Below are 22,485 nucleotides of genomic sequence, written 5' to 3' on the forward strand. Positions count from 1 at the left end.
GCTTTTTAAATAAAGCACTTGTATGTTTCTTTGTAACCTGTGTTGGTGTGTTTCTTTTCGTGCTTCCCGGCCTCATATTATTGTTCTGTTTTCACACAAAGAGTGGCCTTAGTTGAATCTAGCAGTGTTCCTCCCACTCCCCTGTGTTTTGGTGGCAGGGGACCAAGGTTCTCAAGTGGCAAGCTGGTCATGCCCCTTTCTATATAGGACCACCTGTTTGGGCATTCCTTTGGGGCCCACTGAAGCATGGGGGCTACCTGCGTCGCCATTAGATATCGGCTAAAGTCTGGGACTCACAGGCCCCCGAAAGCCAAAGGCGAAATAGGACCTTTCTGGGCACTGTTGGTCTGTTCCCTTCCCATATGAATCACATGGTTTCTTTCTGCACATTTTTCATTGCTAAGTTTGGAATTCGTATTGGGAGAGAGCCAACTACGTATAGGAATCTTGGCAGTATAGACATTTGTATAGCTGTGATCCGTGCAAACCACGACAGCTCCTGCATGTCCCACCTCCTGAGGTCCCCGCTCAGTTTTTATCAGCCCCGGAATATTAGCTCCATATAACCTCTCGTATGTGGAAGTTAGATTCACCCCCGGGTATTCCACTGTCTTCTGTTCCCACTTTAGTGGATAACGTGTGCCCCACTCCTTTACCCGTGCAGGGTCCTCCGAGATGTTGAGCGCCTTGGATTTTACATAATTAATATGGAACCCTGAGACCTTCGCAAATGTCCCCAATAATGTAAAGCCTCTAGGAAGGGAGTTTGTCGTATCTTTGAGAAACAGTAAAACATTGTCCGCATATAATGCTATCTTTTGCATACTATCGGCTGCCGTGGATACCCCTTGAATCCGTTGATCCATTCTGGTGGCCTGTGCCAGAGGCTCCATGGCCATAGCAAAGATGAGCGGAGATAACGGGTCTTCGTATTTTTTAGCTGAAGAGTTTCTGTGTTGTTTTATAATGTTCTTAGCTTGTCGATGACCTTCAGAATTTTGGTTTTCAACCAGGGCTGATGGATTCTAATCCCCAATCTCGCTATTCCTTACTCTCTACAATGAAGATTCTACACTGTACTTCTGGGTCAGTCGGCTGGCCGGCACCGTCTCTCGGTGCCAATCCTCCTGCTACCTTTCTCGCACTTGCAGGATCCCTGGTACTGGGGCCTTGGGAATGGGGAACATATTGGGACGGGAGCACAGGCCAACAAAAAAATGGCAGACCTACGGGACAGGTGCTTTTAGCCAAGAAGAAACTGCAGGGAATTAGAAAGCCATTTCTTGTAAGAAAAGTGTAGTAAAACATTACAGATGCTTAAAGTGATAGCTGAGATGAAGACATCTGCCATTGCAGTGTGTGTCTGAGCAAATTACACTATATTTATTATTCCCATAGTCTGTGAATATACTTTAATGTGTCTTGCTTTCCTACCAGTTGGCCATGAGGATGAGGGAATCATTGATTCTGAGACTGAAACCTAAGATTTTACATTTGCACAGGGGGAAGCGCGCTGAGTCAATCAGGTCGATGGAACAGCTGGCGAGAATATACATTTTCTTTTCTTTTTGAATGTGGGGAGATAACAGGGAGCCTCTCCCTTGCCCCCCAAACCAAACCTCTTCCTCACCCCCTCCCTTCTCCCCACTTACCTGCAGCACACCTCACGCTCCGGTCGCCACCAGAGAAATGGAAAAGAGAATTGGCGGCGGGCATCTTGTTTCTTTTTTTTTTTCTTCATTTGCATCCCGTATAAACCCTGGGGGGAGAATGGCTTTCACCCCCGCTGTGAAGGCCAGCCATGGCCAGTAACAGCCCACAGCTATCATGACGCCCTTGTGGGCTCGGGGTGGTGGGCCGTTAACAGCCATGGCCCTGCCCATAATCTCCATTTGAACTTTTTTCTTTGTATCTCTAAAAACACCTGTCTCAATGCAGTTCAATTGAGAGACGTAACCTTTCTTTGTTTTTAATCAAAAAGGTTAATCAAGTGCATGTAGCTCGCATACGACCGAAAAGATGTTTAAACACACGAGAGGACAAACTCATTTCTTTTAAAGATTTTCATGGAATCTGATAGCTTGATTGTTTAGTTCCATATTTTTGTATAGGTTCCTAACACTTCTGAGGTAACAGCACACATAGGGACTCATTACACAGTAGGCGGCCGCGGAATGAACGGTGCCTGTAAAGCACCGGCACCGTTCATTCTGGGCCGCCACATTACGAGGTCTGCAGCGGGTCCCGCTCTCGACGCCTGCCCAGACCAGACGAGCAGAGCGGGACCCGCTAGCAGACCAGGATGCTAACCGTCATTAATGGGCCTGTTGTTAGCATCCTCGCCATTAGCATTGCGCCCTATGGGGGCTCAAATGGGAATGGGGATTTACTGGGTCCGGGTCCCGAGAATGGGAATTACCGGGCCAGCTAAAGTTGGCATTGGCCCGGTAATTCCCTATTTCTGGAACTCAGACCCGGTACCCGATTTGGGAGTAGCCATGCTGCTAAAAACAACATGGCTACCTCCAAACTCCTAATGAGGCCCATTGGCTTTAACTGATTCAATCGTTCGCATGTTTTAGTCTAATCTGTGGAAAACATGCCGGTAAACACACCTTCCTCTGCTTATCCTTCATAGACCGTGGCCCAACGCTCCTGAGAAACACCCAGTAAGGCCATTGCTTTGTTTACTCTAGGTGCAAAGCATGCCTTTGTTAGCAAGCAAGCCATCTGTTTACTAACCTTGATTGCAGCTTTTTCCAGTAAATCCAGGAAAGCATTTGCATTTGTTGGCCCCCATGCATTCGCCGTACTTGCACCCTTGTTCACAGACAGCTGAGGAAAAGACACAAGGGACAGAATGGTTAAATGTGAAGAGATGCAGAGACTAATCAGCTCAAACTGGGTGGCAGCAAACTCTAGAAACGGTAGCAGACGTGAACAATTCCTTTTAAAGGGAAAACAAAAAATGATTGTTAGAAATGCTATTGACCGTTTTTTTCAAGCATTCCAAAAACCTCTGGGTAGCATTACATTCCAACATTTTTTATTTTATCTATGCCTTTACAGAAGGGGACCACCCATATGAAATGCAGCCTCGCCCTTGAACCCAAAGGTTCACATTACATTACATTACAAACTAAAGGATACGTGCCCTCTGAATAGCAGGGATGTCATTGGCCAGCTGGGACCATGCTCTTTTCCACTGCTACCCTCCCATTGCCCTTGAGATCCCCGTGTGTGCAAGGGAAGGGAGGCAGACAGGGCTCCGGGAGCATGGATCCGTTAAAGGAGTAGTCCTTGTCCCAGCGTTCACCCCTGTCCCCGAGTGCTAAGAAGTTAAACATCACTGCAGCGCTTGCACACTTTAGAAGTGCACATGATGAATCACACGCTTCATGTGTGTTTGCTTCCCCAGGTGTCCTCTGAGTGCTGACCTGGTCTCCTATTATTATTATAATGTGTTTTATTAGGTGATTAACTTCATTTAAACCTTTCAGCATCAGAACACCTGCTAAAACACGAAAAAGAAAAAAATCACTGAGAATAAAAGACAAGATGAAAACAATTTTCTGTCATTTCACCAACTCCCATAACTATCTCTTACTCCCCAATGAATCCAGAGAAAAACATCTTTCAGACAGTGGCAGGGGAATCCTTCCTTGCCCATAAAACTGAGCCCCAGGCTTTGCCTATTGTGGGTTCAATTAGTTCCAAAACTTTAACCAGGTAATTAACCAAGGCAATGATCAGAGATATCCGTTCCCCTTGCATAAAAATAAGCCACCACTCGTCATGCATTGCTGCCTTAAGTTCTTCAAAAAAAAATCCCCAGAATCCGGGATCGAATGTCTATTGTAGCCTGGCAAAACAGTAGCAAGCGTGGAAGGGTTTATTTCTCAGTCTCCATCTTACAAAGCCTACAACTTGCACCCGTGTTTCGCCCTTTATTCCTTTTTGTTATAACCTCTAACGTTGGATATAGATTTAGCGTCTCATTCTGAGTGTGGCGGTAAGGGGTTAACGGCGCGAGCCGTCAACCCCTTACCGCTGCATTACGAGGTCCTTTAGCGTGTCCCGCTAAGTGTGCCTGGTAATACCAGGCGCCTTTAGCGGGATCCGCTAAAGGACCAGCATGCTAACAACGGGCCCGCTATTAATGGGCCCGTTGTTAGCATGGGCCCCATTCCCATTGAGCCCTATGGGGGCTCGAATGGGAATGGGGATGGGCTCCCTGAATGGGGAAGTTCTGAGTCCTCCAAGGTAGGACTCACCCAATATTTCCCCATTCAGGGCACACCGGACCCGGTGTGCGTGTATGGGGGGTAGCCAACGCACTAATAGCGCCATGGCTACCTCCAACCTCGTAATGACCCCCTTAGTCTGAATCTCATTAACTTCTATTATTATTATGAGGCATTATCTGGCATTAGCACCCTTGGCGGGGGAGCCAGCCAATCAGATGACTAGGAATACGGGATTGAACCGCTGGTAGAAGCCCGCATTCCAAGCGGCCTGATGGCCGGCTCCCCTTGCCCCATCTTGCCCCCACCCTCTGTCTCATTTTGTCCCCCGCCCCCTACTTACCTTATTTTGGCAGCAGCAGGTGCCGAATTTGCTCCTTCTCTGAGAATCCTGCAGGCTGTCATGGAAAGGGAAGCGGCGCTCCGTATAGAATCCTGCTTCCTTTTCCTTGCCGGCCTTCTTGGAAAAGGATTTTCCTTCCTCCAGCGGCATGCAGCGCGCGCCCCATTGTAGGAAGGAAAATAATTGTTTAGCACCCCAGGTTACTGCTTTGGGAATCCAGGGTTCTAATGGCCTTCATCCCCCATTCCAGCCCATGGAACGGGGGATGAACGCCACATTGAATGACATTATAAGACAATTAAGGGTGCAATTTTATACAATTACATCAGAGTACTTTGCATATGGTGACTATACCATGCATACGTGGCAATAACTGCCATTAGATGGAATTTCTGAAGCTTGCGATATGCATTTGGCATATGGTTGCAACACCTGCGCATGTGAGGCTGCACCTTACATTCAGAGACCACACCAGAGATATGAGACTTTGGCATTAGACGGAATTTCTGAGTTTTTGGACATTTCATTTGGCCAGCGATAGCAGCACCTGAGCATGTCAGGCTGTACCTTACATATTTTGACAGACCTGGCATGCGAGGCAATAAGAGGCATTAGATGACAGTATCTGGATATAGTAGGCTACACTTTGAATATTATGACACATGCAATGATTGCACTTTCCAACAGGGCCAATAGTTATGTGACATCACTTCCTGTGATGTCATTGAGTGAGCAGTGTCGCTTCTGCTACCCCCCGCATGTTTAATATCAGGGTCTGGATTCCTTCTCTAAGTTCACAGACAATACATCTATGCTACCTAGATGGATAGAGTGCAAAGGCACCATGATGTCTTTTATTGTTACTAAAGGCGTTTGAACTCTGCATCACAGTGCCCATGCTAAAGGCATTACAATTAAGGGTTGGCAGGAAAGCAAACTGGAACCAGCTGCCATACTATTTCTAGGTGACTCCCAAATCCTGTTTGCGTGCTCTTGGCATGTGAGGCACTAGATCTAGTCCCAATAGCCTTCTCTGAAAAGTGGCAGGAATGAATTCAATGACAATTTTACCACCATACCCGAATAACTTATCTGGTCTCTGGAGGGCTCTGCTCGTGGAAAGGCTGGGCCTATATGTTCTGTTTTGGTCATAGGGGATTTTTTTCCCATAGGTTTCGGAAGTGGGACAGAGCGTTTGACCATCAAATTCCACTTCTTTGTTGGAAAACAATTCACATATGGTGACGTCAATATGGGAGAGTGGTGTGGTTGATGGTGTCAGCGCTACCGCCAAAGTCTCTTATTAAACATCCAATATGCATAGGAAGGCACATTCTGTGTCTAAGTATGGTCTAAACTTGGGTTGGATTCAATTCAACAACCTTTGCACCTCTTTGGATTTCTGAAATTGTGTACTCAAATAGTTTCCCTCAAAAGAAGATTAGAAATATGTGAAAAAGGGTAGGAGGGTTTTTAGGGTCAAGGGAGGGATTCCTCAATAATGTGATGAACTCTGCATGTTTTAGCTATAGAGGTATTAACCTAACGTAGTTAATCAATGAGAGGCATACATTGTTGCACCGAGGCAGCAATAATTGGAGCTAGCATTCTAAAGTGGAATCATACATGATACCAACCAAAATTAGAAATTCTGTCTGTCCCAGAGTTGCAGGAGAAAACAAACTGATAGTAAGTACATTCACACACAGGGAAGGGTGCTCAGCCAATCCGATGAACCATGGAGTGTGAATGGCTATAACCCCCTTGCCGGGGGGCGGACATGACCGTAACGGCCCACAGCCCTTGCCTAGGCTCGGGCTGGCAGGCCGTTACCGGCCATGCCCAGCCCCTGACACAGGAGTGATTGCAATATTATCAGCAGGCCCAGAATGGAAATGTTCCAGGGGGAAGGAGCAAGAAGGTTTAGCCTGGCAAGTAGAAAGCTGCCTTCTGATAGTTGTGATCTTAAAATAAAGAAATGGACCATAAGAGAAATACCGACTCATGCCTCCACCTTCACCTCCACTTCAATGACTCACAAATCAATTAGCTCAACCAACACGTCCTGCCTTAGTAAAACCAAATCTGGCGTGCGAAAAGGACCTTCAAACAACAATTGTGAGTCGATTGCATGCGTGATAAATATCACAAATCCAGCGGCTCAGCCGAGATATTGTATTTATCCTAGAGTGACTTGTGATGTGTATGTACAAAACACCTGTGAAAATGCAAAAGTTAGGCCTGGGAATCAACGGCAGTTGCTGAAGATACAATTCCGAAGGAGCACTCCTGACACGCATAGCGATAAACTGGGCTTGGATAATCCAGTGCGCGGAAATATATAATTAGATATTTGTGGTCCTGGAAGAGCGCTACCTCCTTTCTCCACAAATAATAGTTTTCAAAGAATTAAGGACATTACATCAAACCCTTACTTGTAAATATGGATTGATAAAGGCATAATTGTTGCCACAACAAATGTTGCTACATATTTGGAAGTCCAAACAAAAGCTTTTCGTTGAATCCTGGTTAACTGAAAAATCAAAACCTGCAGCTCTAGAGTAGATTACCTTTAGAGTAAGGGGAAAAGAAGACAATCTTTGGAAGGTCTGGACACGTTTTCTTTAATTGTATGATGAAACTGTGCTGTTGAACAGTCTGAAGCATTGCCTAGAAATGTTGTATTTGTAGAATGTGTCTGAACGTGTTATCATTCTTCCTTTTTTATTGCTTGCCTTCCATTTTCCCATTGTCTCTGTCTAGTGAATATGTATAGACTACTTTTTTTAAGTCTAGCTTTTAGATAACAATATAACTACAGCACTTAATTGAAATGTCTGTGATTCTTTCCTCCAGTTTTTTTCTACTGTATTTTGTTGGATGCGATTGTGTATTGTAGCTTTTGAATTGTAATACAAACTATTAAAAAAAACAATTAAATCCACCAATAAGTTACTGTGAGATTGAAAACACACAATGGTAGGTAAGAAAATTAATTTTCAGTTAAACAAATTGCCATTTTTCTTGAAATACACATTTCTCTGTATCTAACAATTTCCACAAATGAAATGGAGCGTTTCTATCACATAGGCCATCTTCATATCAGGCTGTATTATAGCATAGGTCTTATTTGTCAGAGGTGGTGCTCATGTCACTAGTCTGAACACATCTCCTGAGCAGCGGAGGTCGCATGAAGGGCCAGAAACACACATACCTGTTTATCTCTATTTTTCTTTGTTGGTAGTATTGTCCAGATTTTAGGGAGTAAAATATGCCTTATATCCCTTAGGCGTGGCCCCAACCAAACATTTCTCTTGAAGTATTAGTGGGGGAGGAGATGCAAGTAATGAAAAAAATAAGAATTTTGCCCATTGATCTATAATTTGAATAGCCCGACCTATAACTGATAGACAGCCGGTGCAGTTATAAAGTATTTGGAACACTAAGCTCATTCCAGTGAATACTTTACATTTTTCGACTGTTCTGGTCACTGAGACAGAGCAGGATTGTGACGGGGCAAGTGATCTAAGGTAAAAGTGATTGGTGAGTGATAATGGTCAAGTCATGAAAGACTGATACAAGACGGACAATGAAAGTAGAGTTAGAAAATGTTGGCGGAAGCTCATTACAACACCAGTAAATAATATGCACAGACTTTCTGGGTACACTCTTAGGCCACAGGAAAAAATGTAGAGGGAAAGAATACTTGATGGTGATAGAATGAATAGGTGAGAGGGAAAGAAAGACAAAAATAGAAAAGGATTAGTTATATAATGCACAAGCAGTTTAATAGGTGATTGGCAAGGGGAATGTTTCTTAGCGGTATTATGGGTCCATGTCATTAGTCTCTACTTGCTCATGAAGCAGGTTGAAAGCAACTACAATTGTAGCTTGTAATAAAATATAGCTTTTATGCACGCAGCAATATCTGGACCTTCAAGCATGCCCATGTAATGTGGTGGCTTTTCATTGATCATATATCATCATATCATCATATTTTATCCCCAAAAAACTATTTTCTTAGGTGTATTCTTTGGTGTATTCTTTAGGAAAATATTTTTAGATCAAACAGACCGGTAATCAATTTCCCAAAACATGTTCATATATCACTTATTTCACAAAATACAGTGATGGCTCCAGGAAGTTTCCGCATCTAATATTACATATCAAACTTTTATTATGTTTAAAAAAGACTTAAACAATAGTAGTATACAAACATTCACTAGTATGTAAGCAATCAAACCAAAAATCTACAACGACAAAAACTAAATACAGGGCTCTTTTTTGGAGTTGCCATGCAACATGCACGTAATCTACTTAGGCGTTTCATGATTTTTGTTTTAAATGTATCGGTGTTAGTGTATGTTTTTGTATTATTGTTTTGTGATATATTTTTTTTATGTGCTATTTAAAGTTAGAAGTGAAAGCTTCAAGGGGCTATCACTCAAATCTGTGAAATAGGTGATACATGCACAGATTTTTTAAATGGGTTGTATGTCTGATCCTAAAATGTTTGATTAAATAATAAACAGAACATACATTAAAATATGTTGGAAAAAACACCACAATCTAGCAAAAATAATCTTCAAATACAAACTCCAGGTCTACATGGGCTGTTGTCTTAATATTTGGGGCTTTTCCTCAGCTCTTGTGACAGGTTTTACCAATCAAACATACTGAGCGGCATAAAGAAATTCTGGCATCAGTTGCAAAAATGAAATCCACTCTGGGTCCCACTTTATGAGTGTGCCGCAAATTGCTACAAACCAAGTGTATCGATTCTCTCCATGTACTAATGTCATACCCCCCTCATCTGTCCTCACATTTGTTTTCAGAGGTGAGTTCATAACCTGCTGGGATAGCCAGGGAAATCACCAGATCCAAGTCCGCTCTGAGCCATCACCCAGCTTCAAAAGAGTTTAGAAGTATCAAGAGCAATTTTAATAATCAATTTAGTATCAAACAGCATGCAGATGAGTTCAATTTGTTTTGGAGGTACTGCAGCAGAAATCATGGTGGCGCTCAGTGAGACAATAGGGTCTACAGGTTTCAGGAGATCCATAGATTCCAAATTGGATCTAACTGTTGTAAATTAGGTGGAAACACATTGGCTGAAATATATGCAATCTGTGGTAATCTTGATTATAGATTTATGGATTTACTGGGAATTCCTATGAGAAATCCTAGCCTGTCCTATCAGCTGGCCAGCGGAGACAGGCTTGCTCTAGGCAGACCACCTGCGAGATCTGCGTCTGCATGCAGCGTGCACCGACTGTGTGTTCGCACCAATGGCAGACAATGCTGGGTGTCAGGCGGCCATGTCGACCATGAGCAGGCCATGGGTGCTAACTCACAGCAACATTACCCGTGCTAAAGCAGGTGGACAATTGACTTTAGCGCAAGCAGTAAGTGAATTGCTACTGATGACAAAATGAGGAATTACAAAATAAAGCAAAATACAGATTTTAAAAGAGGTCATTGTGAGTATTAGGAGTAGCAGCAGCTGCAATATAATCATGTAAACATGGAGCACATTTCTTTCAAATTGATTTGCTGTTTCTGAATGAAAGGTGAAGTTGGCAGATGAGGCACTGTTCACATGGATATATAGGTTAATGCACGACTAGGTGCCAGTGCCTGATGCTTACATTAGTTCCAGTGCATAACACACTCGCAGAAGTTTTAACAAGGCTCACCTGGTGAATTTGGACACATTTATGGCTAAAGTTTATTAGTACCCGGCGAGGGCGCAATCAGAATGCAAGAGCCATTCTGATTGGCCCTCGCCGAGTCATTACCAGGCCGGGAATCCCTCTGTAGGGATTCCACGGCCTTTGTCCCCGGCGGAGGGCGTGGCAGCCCCTCGGCCAATGAGAAGGCTCGAAGCGGTGCCATCGCCGCTGCGAGCCTCCCCACGGCTGAGAGGGTGCCTTCACCCCCGCCGGGGACTCGGGTAAGCTTTAACTTTTTTCTTTTTTTTCCTACCTTCCCTCCCTCCCTCTGCCTCCTCCCTGTCCTCCCCCCCTCCCTCTCTCCTCCCTGTCCTCCCAGCCCCACTTACCTTTTTGCTGCTGCGTCCCCGCTGGGGAACGATAGCAGGCTCCAGCAGTGTGGAGACACACGGCTGGAGGCTTCCATCGTCCCCTAGCAGGGACGCAGGTAGGTTCTTTTTGTTTTTTTTGTTGTTTTTTTTCAACCTTCCCCTGCCTCCCGCCCTCCCAACCCCACTTACCTTCTGCTTCTCAGCGCATCCGCTTCCGATGGCCGCAATGGACGGACTCCCGTTTTCCCTTTCCCGGCAGCCATTTTCTTGTTATTTTTTTTTTTCTGTCCCGAAACGCTGCGGCTTTTCGGCACAGAAAAAAATGCATTTAGTGCCCCGGTCACGCACATAATGCAGGCTGGGGTACTAATAGCAATATGACCCTCGCGGCGGGGGCATTACCGACTCAGGTAATGTCCCGGGGCCTTCGTTAATGGGCCCCGGGGCATTACCTGAGTCGGTAATGCCCCCGCCGCTCCGGTCATATTGCTTAAGTATCACACTCCATTCTGAGTTGATCCATGACTTTTCTTGCAAAATGCAGAAAAGATTGTTGACACTGTGCTATCAGGCGTATTCAGAGGTGCACATACAGCGGCTGGAGCTTGGAATTGATTATTATATGTGGAAAGTACTGGTGTAGATGGAATTCTCCGTTTGTAAACCAGTCATGATAGAGGCGTTTTTCTCATTGTTTTGCAGTCTTTATAGCTACTTAAATTACATTAAGAAACTTGATAGCGCGCATTTCTGTTACCACACAACTTCAGATATCGAGTAAGCTCTTTTTGCTTGTAAAATATGGTTGCTTACTGAGTATTTTGAATAATAAAACATTAAATGAAGACTAACCTCCATTTCCCTCTTTGATTATTAAACTAACACATTTATTTTAACCTTCATCAACTCTACACATTTGCATAAATATACCACTAGCAAAATGTGAATCTACTATGAGTTCAGCGAAAAACATAATGCTAAAATAGCATCTCCATGTTCACTGTAATTACACTGCTTTCCTGACAAGCGTTTCTCAAGTCAAATCTAGTCTTTATACAAAAACACAACACAGAAAGCGAAAGAATGAACGACACGTTCGGCAACCCCTGGGAGGGAAAGTAGGATAGGGAAGAGAGCCATGAAGAAAGGTAAGAGGGTGGAGAGTACATCAATAGATTAATATTTTGTAACATGCAATAAATCCTCATGGTAGTCTTCAATCATCAGCCATATCCTAACATACTGGCGCAGTCTGGTTTCTGCCTACAATTTCTTTTTCCAGTTTCACCAGATTCATGAAATAGTCCATCCAGACTTTCATTTTTGGTTCCTCGTTGTCCTTCCATTTATTTAGCATCTTTCTTTTTGCACTCTTTAACACATTAATGGTCTAGTGCCTCAAACAATCTGGGTACCAGATGAAGGATATATCTAATGAGACCATAATGATACATTATAGCACTGTGCCATAAGTGATACATTATGTCTGGGTACAAGTCATTTTACTTTAAGGCCGTATATTTCATTTTTAAAATTTTCCCAATTCTCCTTTTGATTCTTGTGAGTCTAACCGCAGGAATCGTTTGTTGTACAATAAATTGAACCCATGTTCTGTCCCAAGGGAAGGCCTAGGGAAAACATCTGGTGATGTTTTAGCGGACCTCAGTTTGCACTGCTGCCACTTCTGAATTTTCCACAGTTGTCAAACGAATACATGCAGTTTTTCCACAGATTCCCTTCTTCGTTCTTTGGCCCTGTGACCAAAGCCATGCTACACACACACAGCTGGGCACATTCCTGCGCTGATGTAAGTTCAACCCCGTCCATTTTCTCACCCTATTCTCATCAACAGGGCCTTAAGCCCCAAATCCTTATTTTATGGGCATGTCAGTCCCTGAAAGCAATGCCTGCGACAATGAAACTATTGGGCTGGCTAGTAGGTGTCAGAGTAAATATCTGGCCCCTTCGTTTTGAGACAGCAGCCAACCCTCCACCCCTCGAATGGCTACGTGCATGCATGTACGCACTAGTTTTTATATAGCGCAAACCTAGCAGTGAAGCAATGGAGTGCTTTACAGTAATTTGGAATGGTAATATGGATATAATTAGAAGGATCAACTAAATTATACTCCACTTATGACACTGTGATGGGCATCTTAAAATCCCTTGATTTCTATGCAGGCTTCTCCTTTTTACTTATTTTTTTATAGTTTGATGTATTTTTAAATTGGTTTACTCATTTTAGTATATACTTTGCAGGTATACTGCAAAGCTTTTCTATAAACAATGGATGGTGATGATCTGATCTTATGTACTGTAATGCAAAGTCTATCTTCTGTTCCAATTTAACTTCTGGATATCGCACTGATGTCAAAGACTACTTCTTGCATGTACTGGATCCTGGTAATATATGCAGCACTTCTCTATGAGCAGTTTACTGAAATAAAAAAAAATGCAAAAAGAAAGTGCAATACGGGCTGCCTTTGCAATTCCTAGATGACTGAACTACTTAAACATCAAAGGCCTATTGTTATGTATTATTTGATTTATGGTAATCTGCTCCATTAATTTGTGCACATTTACAATGGCTGTAAACTGAAATATTAAGTCATTAATGTGAAACAGACAAACATTGAATATTCAAAAAAACATGTTATGTGGTACACTGTAATCAAATGAAAATTGAATTTGATGCTGTTTTTGCATTTTATTTGCCAAGTTAAAGGGAATATAATACATTGTGTGACATTAATGTTAGTATTCTATAAGGAAATGATACACAGAAAGTTAATCCAAATTACACCACAGGTCTAGTATATTTATAAACAGAACACACATATTGCCATTGTTATTATGAGTAAAAAGTATGGAAATAGAGCATTTCTGTTACATGTGAAAAAATATATCTCATATAGATTTTGCATTTTGTGAACGTAAGCTGTGAACTTTGGTTCACCTGAAATTCCATGCCTGTGCAAGTGTCATCTTTCTGTAAAGCAGGAGTTTCCAGACCCCATCTCATTCACTTTTATTCAAGGCATTAAAAATACAAATGGTACATCTGAGGTTACTAACAGACAAAAGAGTTGTTTCCAAATTTAAAAAATAAATGCACCAAATCATATGCAATCTTTATATTATGGATTAATCCCAAATTCATGCACTTGTATTTTTAACCTGAATCGACAGGCCAACAAGTTCTGTGTGTTGTGAATCAGTAAGTGCATTTTTAGAAGCAAATGCCTGAAAAGACCCTAACTTCTCAATCTTGGCCAAGCTATAAGGCATCTGTTGATTTAAAGCCGCCTATAAAATGGTCCTTTGTTTAAAGACAGTAGATGGTCCACTGATATTGATTTAAGCCCACACCCAAATGAAATGCAAGTTTGATGGAATGGATGACACAAAGTCAGTTTTAAACATGAAAGACAACATTATTATAAAACCAGATTTTCATCTATAATTTCAGAACCATTTCTTTTGGAAAACAAAAATAAAATGTCTGTAATAAAAACATAATACAATGTATGAATTATGCATGAATTCAAATATTTTAAAAATGCTGTAATATTTGCAGTGACAAAAATGTAAAATGTGTTTCCGGATTCAAAATATTCCTGCAAATCAGAAGATATAATTCATATTAATACCACATGTTCATACCGGGAACTATTGGACAAATTCATTTTCAGTCAAATGTTGATTCCTTATGCTTGATGGGAGGGTTAACTCATAGCTGACACATCCCCTTATGACACCGAATTGAATGGGCCATGTATGCCAGGAGGAGGGCCATAGTGGGTGTCAGTATGTGAAGGGAACCTTATCACAAGCACAATTCAATCCAAAATGGTTGTGTCAAGTGATGCTGTACAGGTGGAGTTTGCTGGATATTTAAACACAAAAACATAGCATGAGATGAGCCTTTAGGGAAAGTAGAAAAGAAAGAGTCCATCCGTTTCAAGGATGGCACTCTGTCAAGAGTAGCACAGGGCCCCCAGGTAGGGTTTGGGTGGCTGTGCTGATGTAAGGTGACAGATAAGTACACACACAGCAGGAAACTCAACAAGAAAGAAAAGTAGGCCACTGTAGTTGTGAACAGAAAGGGGCAGGAAATACAAAGATACAAACAAACTGGATTCCCTCTTGGGGTGTATGCAGACATGGAAAAGAGTGTTCCACAGACCTTTGGAAACTCCAGCCTTCTGCACAGATTACTATTAGAGGGGCCCACTCTGTCTGCTCACGGCTGGGAACAACAGCTGTGGGTGTCTGTAACACTGAAAACGCGACAAGGGAAGGGGCAGAGGTTGCCTGCCGGAAACCAACAGTCAAGCTCTGTACAAAGGATCAACATAAGACACAAGAACAGAAATAACCAGGGAATAGGAAGTCTAAGAGAAATCTAGCAGAAGGGAATGAAGGAAAAAACAGTACAATAGAAATGGGTAAACTAAAGGGGAGGACAGAGGACTCAAGGAATAGAAGGACAGGGATCAAGAACAAGGGGTTGCAAACAAGGAAGAGAGCAAGGGAGCAGCAGCCAGGAAATAGGAGGGCTGCAAACAAGGAAGCAGGGCTGCAGTAATGGATGGCACAAGGTGCAGAAAAACTGTAGTGGATTACAGAGGACTGTAGTAGGCTGCAAGGCAGAGAGTCCAGAGGCGCAGGACTGAGAGCTGTAGTAGGCAGCAGACAGAGAGCCCAGAGGAGTAGGGCAGCAAGGAGCGAACCCAAAGGAACAGGGCGTCAAGGCAGGGAGACCAGAGGGTCAGGGCTGAAAGCAGAAGAGAGTAGCAGGCTGCAAGGCAGGGAGCCCAGAGGACCAGGGCTGTGAGGCAGGAAGCCCAGAAGGCTAGGGCTGAAGGCAGCAGCGTGTAACAGGCTGCAAGACGGGGATCCCAGAGGACCAGAGCTGTAGGCAGCGGAGGGTTGCAGGCTGCAAGGCAGGGAGCCCAGAGGAGCAGGGCAGCGAGCAGGGAGCCCTGAAGGCTATGGCTGTAGGCAGCAGAGTGTAACAGGCTGCAAGGCAGGGAGCCCAGAGGACCAGGGCTGTGAGGCAGGAAGCCCAGAAGGCTAGGGCTGAAGGCAGCAGCGTGTAACAGGCTGCAAGACGGGGATCCCAGAGGACCAGAGCTGTAGGCAGCAGAGGGTTGCAGGCTGCAAGGCAGGGAGCCCAGAGGAGCAGGACTGTGAGGCAGGGAGCCCAGAAGGCTAGGGCTGTAGGCAGCACAGTGTGGCAGGCTGCAAGGCAGGCAGCCCCGAAAGAGCACTGGATCAAAGCAGGAAAATGCAGCAACAGGAACAGCATACAAATTCGAGTCACAAGGCAAAAAGGGGCTGGGAGGACTCTTGATGCAAGAGACTGTGCTCCTGCAGGCAGCTGCTTAAATACAGCCCTGTCTTGTACTGAGGCAGGCTAATTGGCAGCACCTGGAGCCGCACACCTGAAGATAATCTGCCTCCTCCCTCTCTGGTCCTGAGATGGTGGAAGCAGCACTGATCGCTTGGGATTCTGGGGATTGTGGTTCCAATACTGACGAATGGGAATGGCCAGGAATTGATAGCTGTAGCAAGGTGCATTATGGTACATGTAGTTAGCTGAATAAAATAGGAAAGTACCAATGTCGTACAAATGGAAATTAAGGACCAAAATGTGAATAGGGGTTGTTTAAAGAGTATTATGAAGATAAACAAGTACCATATCGTCCATGATGGTTGCCAATGTGTGCGCCAGTGGCACAGGCGTGACAATCTGACAAGAGATTACCAGATTAGGACTTTAACTGGAACTGGCAGATCAGCTCATCCAACAGGAGAATAGCAGATGTGGACTCCAACCAGAAATAGATGATAGGAACATCTTTCAAAGAGAGTATTTTCTAAATGCGACTGAATGTAGAGGCATTTTCCAAAGCAGTACCAGACTATCTAAGAGGGATTTTCAGAGGTGGACAGTGAATGTGCACTCAAGCATGATTTATATGTATATTTTCCTTTGCTCTGGATATGACTGTGGTGCATAACAGTTCTGATGGGGTAGCTTTATCTGACAAATAATTGGTACATGCACAGATGTTCAAATACATGTATAAACATGCAGTTCTGATGGGATAACTTTATGAAGAAGATATATGGTATATGTCAGATGTGCAAATGCTGAATAAAAATGCAGCTAACCAGGTTGGTCCCTTTTTTCCAGTGAGTAATGACACTCAGTCACCAAACTTGATCCCATCACCCCCATTTTGTTTCATTTGCATTAGCTTCCCTTGCACTGGAGCATTCATCTAAGTAGTATTGAACACTTATACCATAACCATATCAATTCCACCTGGGTGGAGGATTCAGATTCCATTTGGAGGCGGAGTAGGGTCCAAGACGGGGATACATGCGTGTGCTGTGAATTCCTGCCCCACTCTCAAATAGCACATGGTTTTATGCTTTACATATGCTTAACATGGAAATGGCCTGATCGGTTTCATCCTGCTAATTTAAATATACAACAGAACTTACAATCTATTGAAATTAACCAGGCAGGGAACCGTATCAAATGGACCGATCATAAGCTTATAATGTATAATCATGCGTTAGAAATTGATTTGGGACCTTCATATAATAAAGAAGGAGGATGTTATATTCACTCTATGCAAATGTTCACTAGAAGGGGGTCCAATGGACGTCGGCATGATGTCAGGCATGCCCATGCATTCCACCTAGAGCTCAAAATAAGGAAAAATCAGCTATGCAAAGATATACAACATCTTTCCACAAATCTGACGAAAAAGAATATTGATCTGATAAAGAGTTTAAAACAACTCTATAAGAATTGGTGCCGTGCGCGGCAATCCGTACAATATCAAAATGATGGCGAGAGAATGATGGCCCAGATGTTGGCCAAATCAACCGGTGGCATATGGTCCTTACTTAGTGAGGCTTCTCTCTCACCCCAAGGTGCTCTGCAAACCAATCCAATTCCGGAATCAATATGGTCTGAATATTATGTTGGCCTCTATCAGACCCCCTTTCCGCAAGTTAAGCTGGATTGGTCGGTCTCAAAAATGAATTCATATTTTGACTTTGACATGGACGATATAGTGCATTGCATTTGAAAACTGAGTAGATCTCGAGCAGCCAGTCCAGATGGACTACATAATTTAACGATAAAGCAGAATCCAATCAGATGGGCTGCCATCTTATATAAAATCTTTAAACATACATTGTGGACTGGCCAGATACCTCGTTCATGGAAAAAGTCCATAATAGTCCCAGTATATAAAAAAGGTCCTAGGATTGACCCAAGATCGTATCGACCTATTGCCCTTTTGGACTGTCCTGGAAAGATCTTCGCATGCCTGTTGCTAGCTGCATTTAACGTGTGGCTGACTACACAACAGCTTAGGGATGAATTCCAAACTGGGTTTGTAGCAGGCTTTGGAACATCAATTAATTTGATTACCCTTAATTCTCTTATAGATGTTCATAAACAACATAAACAGCCTATTTTTGTAGCCTTTATTGATTTTCGACTGTGTTTAATGCCATACCTCGAGAGTTGCTGTTAAAGAAACTTTTGGATAAGGGCTGTCCCTGGTCGATTTTGCAATGTATAATTCAGCTCCACTCTGAGACAAGCATCCAAGTCCACCTCCGCAGAGACGGTTTATTATCTAACGACATCAAAACAGAGTGCCTGAAGCAGGGATGCCTTTTAGCGTCCGCAGTATTCAATTTTTTCATCTTAACATAGGCCATAGTTTCAAGGGCCTGAATACTGATGCCCCAATACTTAAGGGAACCCCATAAATTGGCTTTTATACGCCAATGCCATGGTTCTGTTATCAAAGACAACAGGGCCTTAAAATTATGTTGAAAGCACTCGACGAAAGTATGCGCAATCTAACTGCATTTCCATCAATGCGACCAAAACACAGATTATTCAATTTGGCAATCCGATGCAGAGATGTTGCACATATTCGTGGGTACTACAAAACAGCGCCTTGAGCGTGGTTACAAAATATTCATACTTGGGAACCTTGATAAACAACCATCCCGCTGATCTACCCTATGAGGAAGCCAAACAGGCTAAATTACATAATGCCATATCGCAAGCCAGAATCATTAGAGCGAAATTCTGTAAATTTCCGATACATCCCCTGCTAGCATACTATAAACAGAAGATGACACCAGTGTTATTATATGGAACAGAAACTAAAAAATGGCGCCCTTACATCTACTGGGCCAAAATTGAAGGAGCCAACTGGAAAAAAATATTACAACTACCCTACTCCGAGCCATTACCATTGATTTGTTATGAGCTAGGATTAATATCTCTACATGGTAGATATAAATGGCCATGGTGCTCCTTATATCGTAAGCTCGTAATGGATGATTTGCAAAATGGTCTTGCACGATTAATGGCAGTCTATGTTGCAGAAGAAACGCATGATGAGTTCATAAGAATATGGAGGCTTAGAGCACTCAAACTGCTTAGCGATGCTGACATATCCACACAATTGTTGATGAGCGATCCCTGTAAAGCTAAGAAAAAAATGTGGGAATACGATTGGAATCAAACATATGCCCAATGCACACATAAAAAAATTCCAAGAGAATCCTTTTGAATTAAAAAATATGGAAACACAGCTCGATACTTGATAGTGTCACCTAATTCTCAGCATCGCTTGGCGTTTCTGTGCTTCAGACTTCATTTATGTCCAACGGCAAATCTTTTATATAAACGCAACATGTTGCCACAAGAAAAAGCCAAATGCCGGTTCTGCCAAACTGCACCTGAGATTCTTCGGCACTTATTGGTTGATTGTACGCATCTATTAGCACTGAGATGTAAACTATGCAAGCCTTTTTTTGAAGGACACATTAATGTTATGCATGAACAATTATGGCGTACACTATTTCACACGCACAAAAAATCAGTGCAATACACAACAATTAACTTTTTAAATGCTCTAAAATTATAGGAAGTTTTACCAGGACTCCTTGTAGAGCGTGTTTTCGTCTCAACTCAGATCCAGAATTTGCAGATGGTTAGAGACCTTAGAACTTTTTTTTTTGTTTTTTTGGGTTTTGATGGATGTCATATGAACTAACAATTGATTAATCACTATTTTTAATGTATGTAAGGAAATACTTATTTGTGTCAATTTATTTGGTTTTAGAATATGTAAAAATGTGAACATTATTTTTTGTTGTTGATTTTAGAATTTGTAAAATGTAACATGTAACATGTTGAAAGGTTGGAAAAATGTATTTTTCTGCAGCCAAAACAACAATAAAAAAAAAACAAAACATTGTTTTACCCCAGTATGGCCTATTCCTCCTGGTGTAAAACCAACGGATTCACATGCATTCTGCCTATTTTATGCACATCCTAAAAGTAGGTGGATCCATAGGAATTCATAGTGAATGTGGCCTGCCACGTGTGAATGACGGGCAGCATTTACACATTTGTAAAACATTGTGTAAAAACTTGGTATAACAGTGAATGTGCTGGAAATGAATGATGGCAGTTGTAGTCCCAAATATCTGGAGAGCAATAGGTTATGGACTCCTGCTCTACTGAAAGCCTGTGGTTCCTCCATGACACAATGATTGAAGGGCAACAGAGATCCAGACTCTTTGACTATGTATCACATGTTGGACAGCACAGGCGCACACCAAAGCAATGTACCCCTGCACTGTGCAGTTTGATACAAATTACAATATTGAGTATGTAGTGCTAGACTACACCAGAGGTGGGCAAATTTGCCCTGCACCAACCTCAAATATGCATTAGCCCTTTCTATAGAATTTGAGGAAAATTGTAATTCAAGTAATTGAGGAAGGATTACTCCAGGTGGTTCCTTGTTTGGGAAAGGTAACACATGCAGAATTGTAATCGGATCACAATTTGAGTGATGAATGTTTTTCCATTATGTTTAACAGTCATTGTAACTTTTACATCAACTGTATGGCCTCCTTTGTGATTTGGCCCAGAAACCCACTTTGGCAACCCAATGTTAGACATGATGCATAAGAAGTCCCGAGAAGACATAATGGTGTTGTCATCAATATACATGGTGAGACTACCCATCATTATTAGTGCATGTGCAGTAAGGAGGGTGTTTGACATTAAACCTAACTGTTCATCCAAGAACATGTAAACTATATCTTGGTGGCTAATAGGCCGTGATTATGGTCTGGCTAACCCTCTCTCTCAAGTTTAGACTTTGAGTTTATGGAGATTTTATATCCTGTAGGGCAGAGTGCATGTAACGAGTTGGTGAAGTTATCATTTAGCCAGTGTTTGTGTGTGCTAATGGTATGTTTTTCTGCTGACCGAGCATTCATGAAGCCATGATTGAGGGGGGTTCATCCTATGGGTGACTCTAGAACTCAGGGTGTAGAATGATTAGTAGGATATGAAGAAACTTTGTTATCTGAAAGATATGGATGCCTAGGCTGGTAAAGGATATTGCTCACTGATAATTCAGAACTGGTGTCAATGTTGTGTATTATGGATAATCTTCCATAGTAATCAGATTTGTGGGTAGGACCTTGCAGTGGATTGTAAACATTAAAAAGCGGGTAGGCTTATCCCGGAGCACTGATGTACTGTGCTCCAGGAAATTCCGTCACCAACGAGTGGTGCTCCGCCACATATGTAAGAGTATTTAAAGGTATATGTGGTGTCTCTAACCCTGACAAAATTCCCTGAGTAATCATTATACTCTTTCTCGATGCACTGTAGGGTCAGTGCTCGTCAAGGGCAAATCAATAAACCAGAAAGGGCAAAAGTTAAAAATGACAGGGTCCCAGCCTCGGAGTGACAGTATTGTAGATTGTAGTAGGTACATATACATTAAGTAGGCATTTAAAAATCAGCAAAACTATTGGCGCTCATGCTGGGGTGCTAAGATTTCCATTGCTGGTTTCAGGTTCCCTCTCTCCCTGCATGCACTCTATCAAGCAGGCTGTGTTTATTGGCTGTTACCGAAGTGGAGAAATGGCGATGTGGTTCAAGGGGAGGTAGTAAGCTTATTTAAATGTGCATCATACCCCATGTTGTCTGGCAGTGTAATGGAGCAGTTACCCATTTAACCTACAATGTGTGGCACAGGATGTTGCTAGGGTTATATTGTATTTTGTGCTGTTTGAATTCAGTAGCATAGCTAGAGTTGAACATCTCGAAAAAATGCTATTTACCAAGGCAACGAATGTACCTATGTTATGATAATTAAATGATGCTTCAGAGCCACTCACACTCCTTGTTAAGGTCTATTACCTTCTGGTGTGAAATGATGCTTGGACATTATTGAAACGAATATGTTTGTTGAAAGACAGTTGCCTGCATTATTCATTTAGTGGTTTCTTGTGCCTATATATCCCTTCTCAAGTTCAGATTTAGGAAATGTTTGCGCTGTCGAGCGTGGCACAGAATTGCCAATGGCCAGGTTCCCTTCTGAGTTGTGAATATGTCATCTGGTAAGAGCTTTAGTTGGTGTCATCGGGGAAAAAGAAGCATAAGAGAAAGCGCAAGACGGCGAAAGAGAGAAAGAGGTGATGCACAGACGCAGAAAAAGTATGGCCCTGTTCAGTTATCATGGTTGACACCTAGAGCCACGCAATGAAATGTAGCAATAAACACATAACCTTAATGCCTGATACCTGCCGAGAGGATAGCGTGCGGGCAACACACTTGCCTTGGAAGTAAGACAACACAAGATTAATTAATTGACTTCCATATCCGAGGAACGCTGGATCTATAATCGAGCCTCTATAATCCAGACTCACTCCCATACGATTGGCTTTCCATGTTTCAATTCAGTGTTCTACCGTTACTTCCTCAGGACACT

At 42.7% G+C, this 22,485-nt stretch overlaps 1 protein-coding gene across 1 annotated transcript in view; it reads right to left on the reverse strand.

Moving 5' to 3' along the window:
* EGFL6 (EGF like domain multiple 6) overlaps nt 1-22,485 on the reverse strand; it is a 360,256-nt gene that overhangs the window by 228,074 nt on the left and 109,697 nt on the right. Inside the window, exon 3 of the mRNA XM_069640724.1 lies at nt 2,743-2,835. Coding sequence (XP_069496825.1) covers nt 2,743-2,835 — 93 coding nt within the window. The remainder of the gene's footprint in view (nt 1-2,742; nt 2,836-22,485) is intronic.

Source organism: Ambystoma mexicanum, chromosome 7q (assembly GCF_040938575.1).
Source record: "Ambystoma mexicanum isolate Mex_15411 chromosome 7q, UKY_AmexF1_1, whole genome shotgun sequence".
Taxonomy (NCBI): domain Eukaryota; kingdom Metazoa; phylum Chordata; class Amphibia; order Caudata; family Ambystomatidae; genus Ambystoma; species Ambystoma mexicanum.